The following is a 20307-nucleotide window of genomic DNA, read 5'->3' as shown; positions in this document are numbered from 1 at the left end:
TGAAAGTCTGAGACTCTTATCTCCAATTAGCCACTAGAAAGCTGGAAGTGTTGTCGTAGCTCAAGGTGGTAGACTGCTAGCCTTGATGCATCCCCAAAATTAAAAAAAATACCAGAGGTATAACATATCAGTTATGTTGGTCATGGGCTGATTAGACATTAATCCATCGAGATGTCTTATTTAAGGGGAACGAGTTTTTATGGCCGTGAGGTAAGAACCAGATGTCTGATAAAGTTTCATATTAGCGACCCCCAAGTTTTATGGGCCCGGAGCAAGAAGAGGGATCCGTATTGGGTGGATTGATGGTTTCACGGAGGTAGGTAGATTAAGAAACCACGGGTTTATGAGGGATAGTCATTTGGAGGAGGATTGAATTGACTTTATGTTGTATGTACGTATCACGGATATTTATGTGGAAAAACATTAATATTTAACAGAATATAATATTCATGTTGTAGAGGTTGTTTTGTTGATTGAACCATATTATGTATTAATGTTGGCTTATATTTAATGGTTATTAAGAATTTATGTACAATTATTCATTATATGGATAATATTGCATTATGTATGTATGATTATACATAATGTGTATAATCATACATATTATACATAAAATGAGCAAAAGAGCTCAGGGATAGTGCTCAGGCCTGAACTTCAAGCTAACTGACCAAAAAAAAAATCAAAACAAAAACCCCACAAATATCCTTCTGGGTTAGGTCTTGTGAGATACCCTACTTTAACTTCAGTCCCATAGGTGTCCTTCATCAGAAGGATTAAAAAACTGAGAGCATATACTCAGATGGATGAACTCTTTTTCTCTCATAATGATTCATCAGCTCTATGACATCTTCACTTTTGAGAACACTGTCTTCCTTAACTTTGACACAGTTCTGTGTTGCAGAACTGAAACAGTTCTGATACAGTTCTATCATATCTATTTTGATAAATTCCAACCTGTTTTTATGACTCATGCTGTTTTTAGAATAATGCCTACTACCTATCAAACACTTATATACCATATTAATATTTCAAAGTTTACACGTAATAATTTCCTAACTCATTTCTTTAGTTCCAATGTCTTCCAATTTTCTCCTAGTTATAAGAATACTGTTGTGAATTAGCATACTTCCTGCCATATTAAAGAATACATTATTCAAAATATTACTCATATCTTCATTCCATCCATACAATGACTACAAATTCTACAAACTCTGAAGAGAGAAGATTCTAAATAGTTTCCTCCCAGTCTTAGTGTACTGTCTTGATCTATTCATTTCAATTTCATTCATTTGCCTTTATACACTAAGATTCTTAGCTGCAACATACACATTTCTTCCTCCAAATATAATGGAGAATAGTACAGTATTAAAAATTCACTAAACTAAGTGAATGGATATTGCCATTAATATAAAATACAAGGGGAATAATTTTATCAACAGTATTAAGCAACATTGCTAATGAAGTATAGTTATTTGGCATACATTTATAAATTATATCAAATATTTAGCATCAGAATAAAAGTCCCTAAACCAAAGAAAATACATGTAGTTTTAAAAGATGACTGAAGAGGCCAAGACTACAATAAAAAATGATGATTTCAATGTATTACATTTGTGAGACTACTGCATCTTTGAAATTTAGAGAGAAGTGAGACAAAATTTTGTTTTGTAAAAATAACAAGTTATTATTGAGAGATTATTTCAAACTTCACCTGGAATATGCTTCTTTGGAGGCTCTGCATGATAAAAGTCAATAATACACTTACAAATATGTATCCTCAGTTCAGAATTTGGTATTTTCATTAATTCACCTGCCAGAAAGATAAACAAATGTTGTATAACAACACTGGTATGTTTATTTACAGAATATAATGTTAATATTTTTTTTGCCAGTCCTGGGCTTCAGCTCAGGGCCTGAGCACTGTCCTTGGACTTTCTCAAGGCTAGAGTTCTACACTTGAGCCTCAGCACCACTTCTGGCTTTTTCAATGTATGCGATATCGAGGAATTGAACCTGGGTCTTCGTGCATGCTAGGCAAAGCACTCTACCAGTAGGCCAGACTCCCGGCCCTATAATGCTAATATTATAATGATTCTTAAACACATTCTCACCAGATTAAACTGAATCCTGTAATTTCATATACATGTGCATGCACACACACATATAAAGTCATGCATTACTTCATGGTGGAATATGTCCTGAGAAATTGTTATTCACTTTTGTTGTGTAAACTTCATAGAGTGTAATTATACAAATACAAGATCAAATTAAGCATAAAACAAAATGGTTCAATTAAAACATGTAGTAATCCAGGTTGGGTAGTTCCCCAAGTAATCTCAAGTCTTGGAAGACTGAAGTAGGAGGACTGAAAATTTGAGGCCAGATTGGGGTACGTACCTCCCGGTTAGACTCAGGTACATAGATAACTATCTAATGAAACAAACAATGTATCCCAAAGAATAAAATAAAAACACAAATAAAAAAAATCACAAGCAAGCAAAAGAATAACTCTAAATGATAAAATCTAGAGAAAATACATGAACCAGTAGCCCAGTCAATTATTACTATTAGCATTAAATGTACATGTCATTTTCATACAACTGGCAGTGCAGGTTTGTGAGTCATGAGCTATGAGGTGGTATTATACCATTATTACATGACAGAGTGTTTTTCACTCAATTGGATTTTATGGGTTCTCCATCTCCAAATGACTTGAAAGGAAGTAAGTACATGGAATACATTACTATAGCTGCAAGCATATGTGGATATACACATTAAACAACACTTTGAATCTTTTCTCACACATTTAGGCTGTCAGTCAATTCAACCTTTTCTTTCTAGGGAGAATAGAACTTTGTAGTTTATAACATAAATACTGGAACCAGGCTACCTAAGTTTAAATCTTGGCTTCTCTAATGATGTGTAATTTTGTGTCATAGTGCTTATGTGTAACATGAGTATAGCACTAGTTACTATATTTACATTTTTGAAGATTAAGTAAATTACTATAAGGATTGAGAACAGTGTCAAAGATATAGTAAGTGCTTGACAAGTTACATACTGTTTTGGCAAAATATGGGTTAGTAATTTTCTTTCTGAGTGAGTTGGCAATTTTTCTCCTTTAAGAATATGCCCTTTCCTTGGAGAGATTGTTTTCTAGTTAATCATCTTTGCCCACAGGCAATGATTTTACTAGGTGGGGTTGTAAAAGTGATTGTTTGCTTTAAGCTTTCTATAGTCTAAAGTAGATTTGCTAAATTTGCTTTAGCTTTTCTATAGTCTAAAGTAGATTTCATTTCCTCGTAGAAGTACATTCCTTGAGAAATACATTGCTTTGATTTGTTCTCCTGCCGTTAGTAGCTAAGCAAGCAAAGACACAGAAAGAAGCTCAACGGAGTCTCATCCTGGTTTTTGGACAATCTGTCAAAGATACCAGTTTTAATTTTGGATCTTTGTTTTGGAGCTAGAAAATCACTAAGTAACAGGAAAAGTTTCAGGCAACAGGAACAACTAAAGTTTTTTTTTTAACAAAACTACCCAAACATGAAAGTTAATGGGAAATTCCTAGATTTTTCCTCTTTTCCACCCTTTAGTTCTTGTAAAATTTGATCACTTCTCACAGCTTTCTGTTTTATCATCTTGGGAATGAGTATCAGCTTCTTCCCTGTACAATTTCTGAATTGTATTCATGGGTCAGAAATATCCATATGTCATTAGAAGAAAATATAATTTACTAGTACATAGTACAAATGGGCAGTTATTAGTATAAATCACACATTAACTTTTGTTCAATACTTCATACTGTATACAATCACTTTAGTTCAGATTCATCTTTCCAGCAATTAAAAAAATGAAGAGAGCAGGACTTGAAGCAAGTAAGCACTGAAGGCAGTTCATAGTGAGCTAAGAGTTCTAACTGCTAGGAACAGTAAGGTATTCTGCTGGTGGACTGTCTAGGCACTGATTTGGCTGGCACGCAAGAAATGGGCCACATATCTGGAATACCAGTGTCTGTCAATACTCTTGAAGGTAAAATTTTAGAATAATAAGGGCTATAGATACTATTAAAAATAATGTTACCAGTGGACCCTATATATATTTTTTTGCCAGTCACAAAGCTTGAACTCAGGGCCTAAGTACTGTCCTTGGACTTTCTCAAGGCTAGAGCTCTACAATTTGAGCCATAGCACCACTTCTGGCTTTTTCTATGTATGTGGTACCATGGAAATGAACCCTGGTCTTCATGCATGCTAGGCAAACACTCTACCAGTAGGCCAAACTCCCAGTCCCTGGACCCTATTTTTTTTTAAAGAATTTATTAACATTGATTTTTACATCATATTTCAAATGATGTGTTTAACGAATAAGTATTCAAGAAGGAAATCTCTATATGCAACCACTGGCACTTAGATTTTAGAACATAATTAAAATTAGGCTGAGGGTTTGTATGTCACAGATACATATTAATGTCAATGCTACCATGTCTTCTTTAGGACTGCTTTACATTTGAAGATTTCTACTGATAATAGAGATCAATAGAAGTAGCCTCTCCCATTATTTCTTCACCCATCTGCTGTGCAAGTTCTTCCTCTTTAAAAATTCATATTTAATCTAATTTCTACTGTACTTGGATAGGTAAACTCTAGATAATTTTGCACCAAACATACTAAGACATGAAATAATTGAAAATAATGATTTCAAAATAAAATGTTAACATAACATAAAACAATATGTTAAAAATAAAAATGCACAGCTGGGTGCAGTGGCATATGTCTGTAGTGCTAGCTAGTCAGAAGGCTGAGATCTGAGGATCTCGGTTCAAAACCAGCCCAGGCACTAAAGTCCTTGAGACTCTTACCTCCAGTTAATTACTAGAAAATCAGAAGTGGCAATGAGGCTCCAGGGGTAGGGTAGTAGCTTTAAATTGAAGAGCTCAGGGTCAGAGCCCAGGCCCTGAGGTCAAGCCCCACAACTGACAAAAATAAATAAAATAAAAACATAAATAAATATAAAAGTTTTTCTTAAAATGTTTTTATTCACGGCAGTTAAATTACTAAAGCCTTTCTTTGGCATGGAGTAAAATTCAGTAAATACTTTAAAAACTTATTGGGTTTTTCTTTTATCTTTATTTCTCCTTTACAAATGAACACCTAAATCAGTGAAGTATAAATTTTATATAGGGTTTGTTTTGGGAACATGCTGTCATGTCCCTGAGTCTGATTCAAAGAGCTAGAGTTTGACTGATCTCATTTCCTATGAAATTATATTCTTTTTCTAGAACATCAAGGAACAACCTAAATATGGAAGTGTACTTTTTGTGATTTTTAAACAATTATTTGTGAACTAAATATGGTTCCTGAATCTTTATGTTAAAGTTCTTAATAGTCCAATCTGTGATTTAATTAAATTTTAGATTGTTTAACGAAGGAAGAGGTACTCAGGACTTCTAGTGATTCAGTGGAATACTTCAAGGTTGAAAACACAGTTGTGAGTAATTAAAGAAGTGGATATATGTTTTCAGATTAATAACAAAGTTAATAAACATTTCATTAAATTTGGTAGCATCACTCAGAAAGAACAACATCACCCCATTTGTAAGGAAATGGAAAGACTTAGAAAAAAATCATACTAAGTGAAGTAAGCCAGACTCAAAGGAACATAGGCTCAATGGTTTCCCTCATTTGTCATAATCCGTAGAAACCTTGGGCTCTCCTAGCAGAGAGCAAAACCTAGATACATAAGGCCACATAGTATGACACTAAATGAAAGGACCTCCAGAATATAGAAACAAAAGCCATATAAGGAGTGATTGTTGTCCTTAATGTACTATGTTATCTCTCATCTCTTTTGCTGTCCCTTGGTTATTGCATATTGTTACAGTATTTTACCTTGTTATCTGATATACTGTATATATGCTTATTTGGTTATTTGAAATCGGATAGGGAAGGAAGGAAAACAAGATGAGGGGCTGGGGTGGGGGGAGGGAAATGGGGACTAAAACATGAGAAAGGGTAACAATGTTTGTGAAGTATCTGGTGAATATAATATAACCCTCCTATTAATTACAATAAAAATATATGAAAAAATTGGTAGCATCAAGTAAAATGAAATAACTCAATAAAGCTTGAGAAAATATCTTCTTCTAGTGTTTGCATTTATGGCACATTGAATGTTGTTGGTATCATGAAACAACTGAGCAGAAAAATATACCAGGACAGCCACCTTGCACACTGGGATCAATTCTCAAGTAGAAAATAAGAACTTTGGAATGATGACTGAGTACTTCCAGTACTCATGTGTCATATATTATATCCGTCTACCTGGAGGTAATCTTAACTTACCCAGAAGTGCAATTGAATTAGCAGTATCTTCAGCATAAGTTATTTCATCCGATACTTTCTTTTTCAAAAAGGGCAAGCTTCAATAAGAATGAAGAATATCAGAATGAATTTTAATGAAGTGTTTAACTGAAGCATCATTTTCAAATTGAGGAGAGCCAGATATGGTGGCACACACTTGAAATCCTAGCTACATAAGAAGAGGATACAGGAAAATTTACAAGTTCAAGGCCAGCCAAGAAAAGTTATTGAGTGTCTCTCTCGCTCTCTCTCTCTCTCTCTCTCTCTCTCTCTCTCTCTCTCTCTCTCTCTCTCTCTCTCTCTCTCTCTCTCTCTCTCTCTCTCTCTTCTCTCTCTCTCTCTCAATATATATATACACAAAGGGCGGGGGTATAGTTCTAGTGGTGTAGTACTTCCCTAGAACGTGTAACAGCCTGGCTTCAGTCCTCAGTATGTGAGAGCAGCTGAAATTCTAGTTAACCATTTGAGGTTTATTTGTTTTCAAAGGTCAGTGCTTTCTATTAACTGGTTTAGAAAACATCCACAAAGGAACAGAATACCTTTGGAGACAAGAAGGTAGCTGTGGTTGTGAGGGATGGGTGAGCATGAAAGGGGTGACTTTGATCAAGATGTATTGCACTTTTAAACTGATTTATTAAACTGTGATCTATTTACACAACTACTTAAAGGTAATAAAACAGAAGTTTAAAAATATTTCAAGTTTTAAAATATTAATTAATTAAAATGACATTTCATAACGACTATAACTACACTTATTTGAAAATATGTATTTATAAATCGTAACAAAATCAGACAGTGGAATCCACCATCATTAGTCTTTTTTCTTTCTTTCTTTCTTTCTCTCTTTCTTTCTTTCTTTCTTTCTTTCTATCTTATTTTTAACTTACATTAGTTATATGGGCAGTGTACAAAGGATTTCACTGTTCCATCTCCACGTTTATAATGTCTTCTAATCCATTGTGCACCTCTCCCTGCTCCCTTTCCAGAACAATTACAACAGGCTTCATTTTTCTATTTTCATCATTCCAACAATCTATTTCAATTGTATTTAACCTCTTGATCCTCTTTGTTAGCCCAATCCTCTTACACTATCACTCATTCCCATAGTACCTATTTCTCTTTTCCTGCTTCTATCCCTTATTTTTTGTGGGTCATCGGGCTTGTACTCGCATGGATGCTGTTCCTGAGCTCTTCAGCTCAAGGCCACACCTTACCCTTGAGCCAAGTCGCACTTTCCATTTTCTAGGGGTTAATTGGGTAAGAGTCTCAGGTCCTTTTGTGCCCTACTGGCTTTGAACCTTGATCCTCAGATCTCAGCCTCCTGAGTAGCTAGATTACAGGTGAGCTACTGTGCCCAGCCCATCCCTTTTATTGATCAACAGCTTTCACTGAGTTTATGCTGTTTTCACATATACTTGTGAAATTACACTTTTTCCTTTCCTTGTCTTATTGCATAATTTTAGTCTGATTTATACTAGACATTTATTCATATAAACATATATGTAAATGTACATGAATATGCATGCCATTTATGTCTAGCTTCCATATATGAGTGAAAAGAAATGGTATTTTGTTTTTTTGAATAAGGGTTGTGTCACTCAACATGAAAATAGTGACTGAATGAACAAAGTGACATCTCCAGGTGGATGTGTGGCTCAAGTGGTAGAGCATCAGCTAAGTAAGCAGCTCAAGTTGTCATGATATTCGGAATTCAATCCCAATACTACAAAGAACAAAATTTTCAAAACTGGTATAATATATAGCTTGATTGGTCATTATGTGGAACACAAAATCGTTATATATGTTGAGGCATTATATATATGTATATAATGTATATAGTTGTAAAAGTAATGGGACATTAACACATTGTTTTAAAAAATTCTCACTTCTAGTTTATATTTTAAAATGTATGCCAAACATAATTGGTGACATTTCATTCTTTATTAAAAATAGGGAACTAACATAAAATAAGACATTCAACCTAATTTATCTTTGAGAGACAAACTTTCTAAAGAGAACAAAAACAAATTAGATTGAAACAAAGTGTTGTCCCTAAGTTTACTGAAAGTGTCTCTAAAAAATACTACAATTCCTTTGTTTTATCTAATATTTATCATTCACTTGAGAGTAACTAATTTCATGAAATCATACAATTCAATGCATTTTGGCTAGCAATCTTAAACTATAAGAAAAGTGATTACACCGAAAATTCTAACTGCTGGAATGAATGAAGTTTTTTAAGTTCTGTATCACCCTGCTAAATGGTAAAGCATAGACTCTTTGTAATAAAAATAAAACATAATGCTACATGTTAATACAAAATAAGGTAACTGAAACCACTTACCCACATAGTTGTAAGATCTCATATACAGATTCTATAAAACGTGGCTGATTTTCAACTTTTATTGCACAGAGTTTCAGAATTTTAAATATCTGTGTTAACTCCCTTAAAGGCTTTAATATATTTAGTTAAGAAGTAAAGTTAACATTAATTTCTTTATTAATATGCAGTTCACTTATAACATTTGTCAAAAAACTAAAAAAGTCTATTTTTCAAATATGCTAGACCTTATTTTAATTATTATTTCAAGGTATAAAGTGAAAAATTGAAACCATATTTTTATGGTATTACTTCATTTTTGCCTATGTAATCCTTTATTAAAATTTATTTACTCTTACCACCACTTCAGTATTTGATTAGTAAATATTATACCACATATGTAGCTGGTTAATAATTCACTATTGACAATGATTAAAAACACATTGGAAAAATTAACTTGATGGTTAGGCTTTAATTTTTGCACACAAATACACAAATATATACTCTTTTGGAACAATTACTGCATTACTCTTTTAGCATTTCATTATATTTAAGTTTAATTTGGGATTTTGCTTCATTTAAAGTAAATATTGAAAGGACAAATACAGACTCTAAATCTTCAGGTAAAAGAATGCTTTATTTTACCTGTTTTAAAGATCTCTGGGAACATAAACAATTTCACTTATTTAGTTTTATGGGTGAAAGATCATGGCAGTTATGACTTACATTTCTTGACTGAATTCTTTTATTTCTAGCTTCTTTCTAGGAGCTTCATAGAAAGAAAAGTGACTGCTGAGTATGCCAGAAATATACGCCTCTGTTAACTTCCTTGGGAAGTAGCCAAAACACTACCTTAACTTCTAAAGCTAGTCTATTGAAGGCATTTAGAAATAGAGATATATGCCATCTACTGTCTAATCCTGAAAAACAGTGTTGGAGGTATTGAGGTGTTAGGTTAAGACAGAATACAAAATCACTTGTGATATGCTTTCTTGGTAAATAATGCTTTTTTTCTCTCATATTTAGAATGGATCCATATAAAATCAGGCTAAAAGAAAGAAACAATTCAGATGAAGTTATGTGGAACATTTCTCTGAATAGGAGGTTTGAGACATTTTGAAGTCAAACTGATAGCAGACTGACAAACACTTTAGAGCAAATCAGACCACTGTCAGAGATGTCAAACCAATTCCACTGAAAGTGGGGTCTACAGTGCACTGCCCCTTTGGAAATTACATTACCAGTTTGTGGTAAATGAATACAGAAAACCAGAATGGACATTTAAAATTTTTCTAACAGGGCTGGGAGTGTTGCCTAGTGGTAAGAGTGCTTACCTAGCATGCACAAAGACCTGAATTTGATTCCTTGGTACCAAATACATAGAAAAAGCTGGAAGTAGTACTGTGGCTCAAGAGGTAGAGCTCTACCCTTGAGAAAGCTCAAGGACAGTGCTTGGGCCCTGAATTCATCCCCAGGACTGGATTAAAAAAAAAGGGAGGGGGAAGAAAAAACCTTTTTTTTTTAAGATCTCCCTAAACATTTTATTTATTTTTTCTTTTTTATTGTAATTAATAGAAGGGTTACAGTTATATTAGCCAGATAGAAGGCACATTACTTCACAAACATTGATACCCCTTCTCATGTTTTGTCCCCAAATAAACTTATATACAATATGCCAGATAGCAAGGTAAGATACTGTAACAATATGAGAATAACCAAGGGACAAAGAGATGAGAGATAACATAGTACATTAAGGACAACAATCACTCATTATATGGCTTTTGTTTCTATATCCCAGAGGTCCTTTCATTTAGCCTCACCCTCTATGGCCTTATGTATCTATGTTTTGTTCTATTGTAATCCTCTGCTAGGAAAGTCCAAGGTTTGTACTAATTATGACAAATGAGGGAAACCATTGAGCCTATGTTCCTTTGAGTCTGGCTTACTCCACTTAATATGATTTTTTTCAAGTCAAGAAAAATGCTTTTATAACAATCTAATATTTCTATGACAGTTTTACTTTATTTCACAATACTGTATTTACACAAAGGTTGAAAAGCAAACCAATCACTCAGCAACAAACTGATTTCTATGCACAGATAGTTCTGAGGTCTGAAATACTCTGCTGTCCTCAAATACAAATAGATAGATAGATAGATAGATAGATAGATAGATAGATAGATAGATAGGTTTTGCAGATTATGTTTCAAGCACTTTTATCAACATTATCCTATCTTGAGCAGATGAACATCTCATCTGATCTTCTTGAGGTATCATTATACATCTTTCATAGGGTGGGGAAGTCAATATGCTTATCAAAGTACCACTGCCCAGTAAATTGGCCCTCTTGACTCTATCAAAGATGCTCTAGATCTACAGAAATGGACATTATCCACAGGTAATAACAGTATAATGAACAGGATAGTGGCCTTCCCAAAAATATTCATGTTCTAGCTCCAGTTATCTATGAATATGTTACCTCAGATGGAAAAGGATTACTCATATGTGATTAAGTTAAGGATGTAGCAATGGGAAAACTATTCTAGATTATCTAGGTAGGCCCAGTATAAGGGAGAGATTAAGAAGTTGTGATGACATGACAGAGAGGAGAGTGGTAGCAGTGGGAGGAGGAAAATCATGAGCCAAGGTATGCAGAAAGCCTCTGAAAGATGAAAAAAGCAAGGAAATAGACTTCCCTTCAGCATCTGTAGAGGGACCATCCTGCCAACACCTTGATGTTAGCCAAGAGAGATTGACTCTGGATTTCTGACCTTCAGAAGCATAAAACAATAACTTTATATTGTTTTAAGTCACTAAGTTAGCAACAATTTATTGCAGTAGAAGCAGGAAGATAATACATTTTCTAATATAAATTCTTATGTTTCAATAAATACATGTATATGTAAAGGATACAAGTCCATTTTGATAGCATTGTACCATTTTCTTCACATATCTAAGTTGTTTTTCTTCTAAACCATCCTAAAATAAACATACTACTTTAGTACTTTTGAGCTATTAAGTCTGCTAAGATTTTCAAAAACATTTTAACATAAAAAATAAGTAGAAACATTAAAGTTATCAAGTAATTTTTATATTATTATAAGCATAAACTGTTTCCTGAAATAGTAGAGATAAAAATACCATATCATTTAAATTTGATTAGAAAAGTATAAATCAAAATTAGTTAATACAAAGCTACAATTGTTTCCAGAAATAGTATGAGCAATAGTTGAAGTATATTAAACTTTTTCTTTTATGCATACCATATGAACTTTATATATAAAAATTGTCATTTTTCTCCAAAATGTACTATTTCCAGGGTATTATTATTCTTTTCTTGAGGAGGACACATAAACAGAAATACTTTATTTTTTTCCCAAAAGTACATGGTTAAATTGGCACTGCTTAGAGATGAATTTGCCAATCTGCTCCAGAAATAGTACTTACATCATTTAACACATGTTCAATATACTGTGTACACTAAGCATCTTTAATCAACTAAAAAAAACCAGCATATATACAGTGATGTGTTTTTAAGACTGAATTTCTTCTGTTCTTCCAGTTGTGAAAAGCTGTCCCATTGTCCATCCACCCATCCAGTCTTACTTAATAAGACAAATAGGAACTAATAGAAACGCTTTGTAATTGGTTTCCTCTTTTTTTTAAAAAGTGGAGATATATTCAAAATTTGAAAATTTTTCATCACAGCCAGTAAAAGATAAAATTATTATTGATCATTATTTTTATTGTTTTTGTACAGAAAGAAGTAGAGACTAAAAAATGTTTAACCAATGACTAAATTTTGTGTTTACTACTCACAGCATGTTGTTTTGATGACTCTATTATGTTCATCCTATTTTTTTGCTCATTCAGAATATGCAATTCTCTTTGGAAAAGAACCTTTTTGTTTTGTTTTGTTTTTGCCAGTCCTGGGGCTTGAACTCAGGGCCTGAGTACTGTCCTTGGGCTTTTTTGTTTTTTTCTCAAGGCTGGTGGTCTGCCACTTGAGCAACAGCAACACTTCCAGCTTTTTTCTATGTAAGTGGTACCAAGGAATCAAACCTGGGTCTTTATGCATGCTAGGTGAGCACTCTACCACCAGGCCAAAATCCCAGTCTCTGGAAAAGAATCTTACAGTGAGTTCTGACTTCTAAAAATTTAGTAGATGCTTAGATACTGTTTCAAGAGTGTGATATATGAGCAAAAGTACATACACATTTATTATCCTTTTCCCTCAGTATCTGAAACTCTCAATTTTGAGAGATTTTGAAAGATTTTATTTATATTATATTATATTCTCTCATCATAAATGATCTGTAAACAGGCATCAGGACAAATGATCTGTAAACAGGCATCAGGACCCGGATCTCACGCAGAACACTTTTGCTGGTGCACTTTTTCTCCATCTTATTTCTCCACAATTAAACAGAAGACAGGCTAGCCTTTCTTTACTATTACAAATCTTTCTGTTTATAGCCACCATGGGTTTGTTTATCTCATAAAACAAATGAATTTTCCTATTCCAGCCTTCCTAACCGCTTAAATATCCTCAAACTAAATTTAAATATACTGTGTGAAAATTTTCAACGAAAGGAGATAATTGAGGCCTATATTGAGGAGATTATATATTACATATCTCAAGGAAATAAAGTTTGTAAGTAATGTAGCAGAGAGAACTCAATACTTACCTTATCACTCTCTTCAAGTATTGTGATGATATGATGAAGGTCCATGGGCTTGAAAACACTCTAAGAATATATAACTGTTAGAATTCTATCATAAAATCATATATATGTACATTATTTTTATATGACATTTTTCTTTGGTAACTTAATATCTGTAACAATAAGGTAGCAAGGGGAAGAATTTAAAAACAAAACAAAACATAATGCCTTATCAGAGAGCACATACTTTTTAGAGCCACAACATAAATTCCTCTTAGATCTGAATATTATCTTATAAACCTAATGGTTTAAATTTTAATTAGCCCTAAAAGGCTGAAGAGATTATTTGGAATAATAGCAATTCCATGCTGTAGTAGATAAAACTTTCTAGTGCACACATATATTATACTAACTTTGCCTATGTAGATATATGATAAAACTACCTTCTAAATTATGGGTAGATAACTTGACTGAACTAGGTATCTCCCTCTCACTTGGCACCTTCACTGCTTCAGTCACACTAGAAAACAAAAATTCAAAACTCTATACAGATTTTCACTTCTTAAGTATTCCTTTAGCTCATTTCATTGACTTATTTCATTATCATCTCACACTCATTTTCACAGACTTACTGCTCTTCTCTCACCCTCTGCTCTAGCCTCCACAGACAAGGGCTCTAAGGTCAGAATAACATTACTAATCTGGACTTAACCATTGGGAGTCATTCAATGACACCCCCCCCACACACACATCGATTGCTTAGCCCATTCTTTAAGTTTCACTTAAATTGTTGTAATCCTGTTTTTTTTCTGGCTTAATTCTCACAGAACTTTCATGATAAGGCTCAAGTCATCTCCCCAAGGCATATAAAAAGGTAGAAAAACATCTCTTCTATACTCCCATAGAGCCTAATGTATATCCATTAAAATTTTTACCACTTTCATTTATTTGAAATAGGAAAGGGAAGGGGGGAAAACAAGATGATTGGGAAGGGGTGGGGAGGAGGGAAATGGGGACACAAACATGAGAAGGGGTATCAATGTGTGAGAAGAAACGCACCTTCTACCTGAGGAATGTAACTGTAACCCCTCTATACATTACCCTGACAATAAAAAATTTTTTTTCAAAAGAATGTTTTTTCACCACTTTCTTCTGAAAATGACAGACTCCCCATCCTGAAGTCTGCTTGAGTGAGGATGCTTTCATTTCTGTTCTCAGCACAACCGGCCTGGCCTACACTATTGTTAGTTGCTCCATAAGTGCTCTTAAATGTAATGACGTATAGGTGAGTGGGGAAGACATCAGCACATGCTATCATTGAATGTTTAAGAACTTACAGGAAAGAAATCTCCAAATTTTAAATGCAATTGTGACTATCTTGTTCTGGAAGATTCTTTGTTGAGTGATATTTTATTTCTTAATTCAAACATCAGGTTAATATTGCTTTACTTCCATTATGGGACATAGCAACCCAAGTTCCTCACCTCGTTCACACTTAGTTTTACCTTAACATAACTGAAAGTGTTATAGGAATTGGTTAGAAAATGCTGTAGCACTGTTCATACCATCCCTCAGTACCATAAAGTAAAAAACAGGGTGCTCCAAGCAGCAGCACACACATCACCTAGAAACAAAAGCAGAACCCCAAGGTTCAGTTGAAATCCATATTATAGTAAGATCTCTATTTACTTCACCACCTTAAAATTCGTGAGGAGCTGTTCTTAGAAAACATGCAACAAGGTGGGCAAGGTGGCTCATGCCTCTAATCCTAGCTACTCAGGAGGCTGAGATGTGAGGATCGAGGTTCAAAGCCAGCCAGGACACTAAAGTCTATGAGACTCTTATCTCCAATTAATCACCAGAAAACTAGAAGTGGTGCTGTGGCTCAAGGGGTAGGGCAGTAGCCTTGAGCTGAAGAGTTCAGGGACAGAGCCCAGGCCCAGAGTCAAGTCCCATGACTGACCAAAAAAAATGTAAATAAAATGCTTAAAAGTTAGGTTTGTAGGGGCCAGGAGTTTAGCCTAGTGGTAGAGGGCTTGCCTTGCATACATGAAGGCCTAGGTTCGATTCCTCAGTACCACATACATAGAAAAAAGCTAGAAGTAGTGCTGTGGTTCAAGAAGTAGAGCTCTAGCCTTGAGAAAGCCTAAGGACAGTGCTCAGGCCCTCAGCTCAAGCCCAGGACTGGCAAAAAAATATTAGGTTTGTAATAAGGAAAATGATACAAAAGCATTTATTAAGAGTATAGGTAGGGCTAGGAGTTTTGCCTAGTGGTAGAGTGCTTGCCTAGCATGCATGAAGACCCGGGTTCGATTCCTCGGTACCACATACATAGAAAAAAGCCGGAAATGGTGCTGAGGCTCAAGTGGTAGAGTTTTAGCCTTGAGAAAGTCCAAGGACAGTGCTCAGGCCCTGAGCTCAAGCACAGGACTGATCAAACAAAACAAGAGTAGAGGTAGCTAAAATGGCATTCTATATTAGTCTCCAGCTGCCACTTTAGAATTCCAGAAAGTCCATTATTTTTAAAACCAAGCTTCTTGGGTGAAGAATGATGATGATATTGATGTCAGCAACTGCCTCTTTTCTAAATGCAAGGCACAGAATGGCATTAATTCACCTTATACAATAGGCATCAGGACTACAATTGCCTCCATGGACTTAGGGACCTCTGTGGCTGGTAATGTTGAAGTGGCTCCATCTCAGTCTCAGCCCTAAAACATTTAGGCACTGTCTCAAGCACAGGTGGAGGGAAAAGCTGCAAAGATGAAGTAGTCTGAAAGGACTGGAAACATTTGGATAGAGTTTACAAGGTCTTCCCACAACAGCCCCAAGACAGAGGACTAAAAGTTCATCATTTTTTATGGTATTAGTAACACTAGATCCCACTCTTCATCTAAGTAAACTAGGTAACTTTCAGTTTATTTCCCATAACTTTACTACCTTATTTGTAAATGCAGCCACAAATTCGAAAACACAAAGCCTAAGTGACTGTAAGACTCCTCCAAGCAAAAAAAAAAAAAAAAAAAAAAAAAAGACTCCTCCAAGCAAATCATTTTGTTTTATTTCATCTCTTTGGTTTCAAACTGTCTTTTTCCTCAACACTTTAAAAAATGTTAATACTAATACAAGTAGAAGCAGAAATATGAATGAATGCAGGTTGGATTTTAATCCCCAGAAAGAGAATCCTAGGTCTGCTTAGAAGCTAGTAGTGGTAGTACAAGAAAAGAAGAATACAAAAGGAAAAGAGAGAAGGACACATACATATACTGAGGAATACTGGTTTTGTGGTATTTCCTATGTTAACGTCTGGCAATGCCCTGTTAAAAATATTTCTTTTTAGAACAAAACCTAGATACAAAAGGCCATATAGAATGACGCTAAATAAAAGGACCTTCAGGATATAGAAACAAAAGTCATATAATGAGTGATTGTTGTCCTTAATGTACTATGTTATCTCTCATCTCTTTTGCTGTCCCTTGATTATCTCATATTGTTACAGTATTTCACCTGGTTATCTGATATATTGGATATATGCCTGTATTTGGTTATTTGAAATCTGATAGGGAAGGGAGGAATACAAGATGAGGGGCGGGGGTGGGGGAGGGAAATGGGGACCAAGACATGAGAAAGGGTATCGAAGTATGTGAAGTAAAGCACCTTCTATCTGGTGAATATAATGTAACCCGTCTATTAATTACAATAAAATATATGAAAAAAATTCTCCTTTTATCGTTTTGACCTGTACTTACCTGCCTCATATACCTTTGCTCATTATTTCTTACACTGAATAGAAGAAAAAAAATGTGAACTACCAGATACCAAATTCACCTACTTTGCAGTTTTTCCCTGTGCCTAGTTGTCTTATAGTCTTGAGCTCCTTGGCAGCCTTTGGAGGGTTGCTTAGAGTTCTCTCCTCCTGGATTGGAATGTGTCCACAAAACGGCCTTCTATTCTCAAACAAAGGAACAGTTGCTCTGCAAGTTCTTGCGTAAATGTGTGATCTTCCCTAGAGAGCTCAACCCTGTTCAGGAACTCTCCAAGGGTCCAGGATATGAACGCAGAAGACAGGTTCCTGACGCAGCCTGAGACTTGTGAAGCCTCAGCAGGAATTCCCACAGTGGCCCCACGACAGTAAGGACTCGGGGGTTTTTGGTGCCATCACAGCTGGCCAGGGGCTGCTAATGATACACATGACCCACACCAGGAATGCAGACCCAAGCAGGGGTCTCCAAGTGAAACGCTGTCAGTTGAACTTGGAAAAGTATTCTAAACAACAGCACATGCAATCACGTTTCTTTTAAATCATTTCTCCTGATTCTCCCTAACCTCCACCTGTAACAACCCCCTTCTCATTCAACATTGTTTCCCTCCCTCTGAAGGCAGGTTTACACATAGCCGTGAAGTTATAAGTACGGGAGAATAGACTGTCTGCATTAAGACTATCAGTTGGTATGGGAGATGTTCAGATTAAAATCCCCGTGCAAACACACGCGGTCAGGCTATGGAGTCAGACTTGGCACAGCATGATTCAATTCATGCCTCCTCAAGATTCCCCCCTCCCCCTCCCAGAGCAGCAGGGCCTTGACTACTGGGTGCTGAGGGATGCTCCGAGGATGCAGGAGTCCCCAGGCAGATTGGATGACGACAACCCGGCCCCCATGCCGGGACGCCGCCGCCAGGGGAACCGGCCTCGCGCGCATGCGCGGGGGCCCTCCGTCCCACGCCCCGGGCGTCTCCACCGGGATCCCCGCTCCACCCCCCCACCCCACCGTGGTCTCTCCGCCCGCTCGTACCTGCATCTCCTCATCCGCCATCACCACCCCGATTACCGGGATCTGGCGGGGACTGATGGACTTGTTCCTGGCGCCGGGCTCGTGCGCCGCGACCTCCGCGGTGGACATAGCTGCGGAGGCTGGCACAGGCGGACGGGTCTTCTGGCTCTACACTATGCCTGCAGCCGCTGGGTCCTGGAACCCCCTTCCCCCTCCACGGAATAGGAAAGGCAGCCTGGCAGCTGCTAGAATTGCCCACAGCCCCGAGGGTCTGGCGGTGGGTTCGAACCCCGCGCTGCAGCAGGCATAGCGCAGCCGCAGCCCACCCAGGCGCTGGCTGACAGCCGCGTTGTCAACACGCCGAGGCGTTGCTAGGGGGCGGGGCCAAGCAGGGCGCCTACGGAAAGCGGGAGAGGCAAACTTCCTCAAAGCGCGAGCGCTCTGCCTTTGAGCTCCAGGTGTGTGTATTTGCGGGGGGGGGGGGGGGGGGGGACTTGGGGCAGGGGAGAGAAAAAGGAAGAACAAGAGATGCAGAGCTGGAAGTGGAGAGCTGTGGAATAGAACTTTAGGCTTCGAGTGAGGCTGGGCTTTGCTAAAACCAGGAAGGTGTGTGGCACAGCTGTGAGGGTGGAAATGGGAAAGCAGAGCAGCCTGCCTCATCCCAGAAACAGGAGCAATCTCACCTGGACTTTAGTGACCTAGCTGGACAGGTAAACGAACAAGGCATGGGAGGCAAGTTTAAGAAGCGCTTTGTTTGGGAGAGTACCTCTGTGGTAGTATTTCCCTGGCGTGAACCAGGCCTGCTGTTCATTCCTGGCAAAGTGAGTGGGGCAGGTGAGTGGTTGGTGGTGGGTGTGCTTAACTTTTGAGTCCAATTATTGAACCTATAGCAAGTTAGCCGTTAAAGTCTCATTTCCTCATCCGTGAAGCAGAGTTGTTGCTGTGCTTGAATGAAAGGGCAGTGTTCTGTTAAATGGCCCTTGATATACCATAAACACCCCTTATGTTCAAAATTGTAATCTTTACTGATACTGGCATTTATCCATTGTAGGTATACTCTGAATAACATGCACGGGTCAGGACCTGAATAGCAGGTGTCTTATAATGATCACTAGTATAATTTTGCTCCCAAAACAACGATTTTTGAAAACTTTAAAACAATCCTTTAAAAATATATTTTATCAAGAAATCTAATAATAACAGATGCTGGCAGAAACGTAGCCAGGAGGGATCACTACTATACTGTTTTGGGGAGTGTAAACTCATTCAGCTACTCTGGAAAGCAGTATGGTGATTCCTCAAAAGACTAAACATTGAGCTCCCCTATGACCCAGCAATCCCACTCTTTGGCATTTACCCAAATGCCCAGAAACAAGGACATACTAAAGCCACTAGCACAATGATGTTCACTGCAGCATTATTTACTATAGCAAAGATATGGAACCAACCCAGATGCCCCTCAGTAGATGAATGGATCAACAAGATGTGGCACTTATACACAATGGAATTCTATGCAGCCATCAGAAAGAACGACATCGCCTCATTTGTAAGGAAGTGGAAAGAGGTAGAAAGGAACATAGGCTCAGTGGTTTCTCTCATTTATAATAATTAGTACACATCTAGGACCCTCCTAGCAGAGAATTACAAATAGCTCCAAACCTATGCACATAAGGTTGTATAGGATGAGACAAGGTGAAATGAACTCTAGGATATGGAAACAAGAGCTTTATCTTGTGTGATTGTTGTTCTTAATGTACAATGTTATTTCTCTTTTTTTTACCCTACGGTTAATCTCATGTTGTTACTGTATCTGACTTTGCTACCTGATATATTGTATATATGTTTGTTTATTTGAAATAGGGAAGGGAATGGGGAAAAACAAGATGACTGGGAAGGGGTGAAGGGAGGGAAATGGGGATAAGAACATGAGAAGGGGTATCAATGTGTGAGAAGTAATGCACCTACTACCTGACAAATGTAACTGTAACCCCTCTACATATTATCTGACAATAATATATATATATATATGTATATAACTTCCACCTGGGTGTGGTGGCTCACGCCACTAGCTACTCAAGAGGCTGAAATCTGAGGATTGAGGTTTAAAGCCAGCCTGGGCACTAAAGACCCCGAGATTCTTATCTCCAATTAATCACTAGGTTAAACAACTGGCTACAGACATGTAGATTAAT

General features: G+C 36.8%; 1 protein-coding gene across 1 annotated transcript in view; it reads right to left on the bottom strand.

The window, feature by feature from the left end:
• The window catches only part of Cfap69 (cilia and flagella associated protein 69), a 51573-nt gene extending 33337 nt beyond the window's left edge, over positions 1–18236 (bottom strand). The window contains exons 1-7 of the mRNA XM_090333061.1: positions 18137–18236; positions 17176–17290; positions 13368–13427; positions 11593–11658; positions 8704–8813; positions 6342–6418; positions 1712–1810 (exon numbers count right to left, since the gene is read on the bottom strand). Coding sequence (XP_090189187.1) covers positions 1712–1810; positions 6342–6418; positions 8704–8813; positions 11593–11658; positions 13368–13427; positions 17176–17290; positions 18137–18150 — 541 coding nt within the window. The 5' untranslated portion in view covers positions 18151–18236. The remainder of the gene's footprint in view (positions 1–1711; positions 1811–6341; positions 6419–8703; positions 8814–11592; positions 11659–13367; positions 13428–17175; positions 17291–18136) is intronic.
• Between the last annotated feature and the right edge of the window lie 2071 nt (positions 18237–20307).

This window comes from Megascapheus bottae, chromosome 5 (genome assembly GCF_031878675.1).
Source record: "Megascapheus bottae isolate mThoBot1 chromosome 5, mThoBot2.hap1, whole genome shotgun sequence".
NCBI lineage: Eukaryota > Metazoa > Chordata > Mammalia > Rodentia > Geomyidae > Megascapheus > Megascapheus bottae.
Note: the sequence above shows the minus strand (reverse complement) of the source record. Positions and strands in the feature narration are given on the sequence as shown.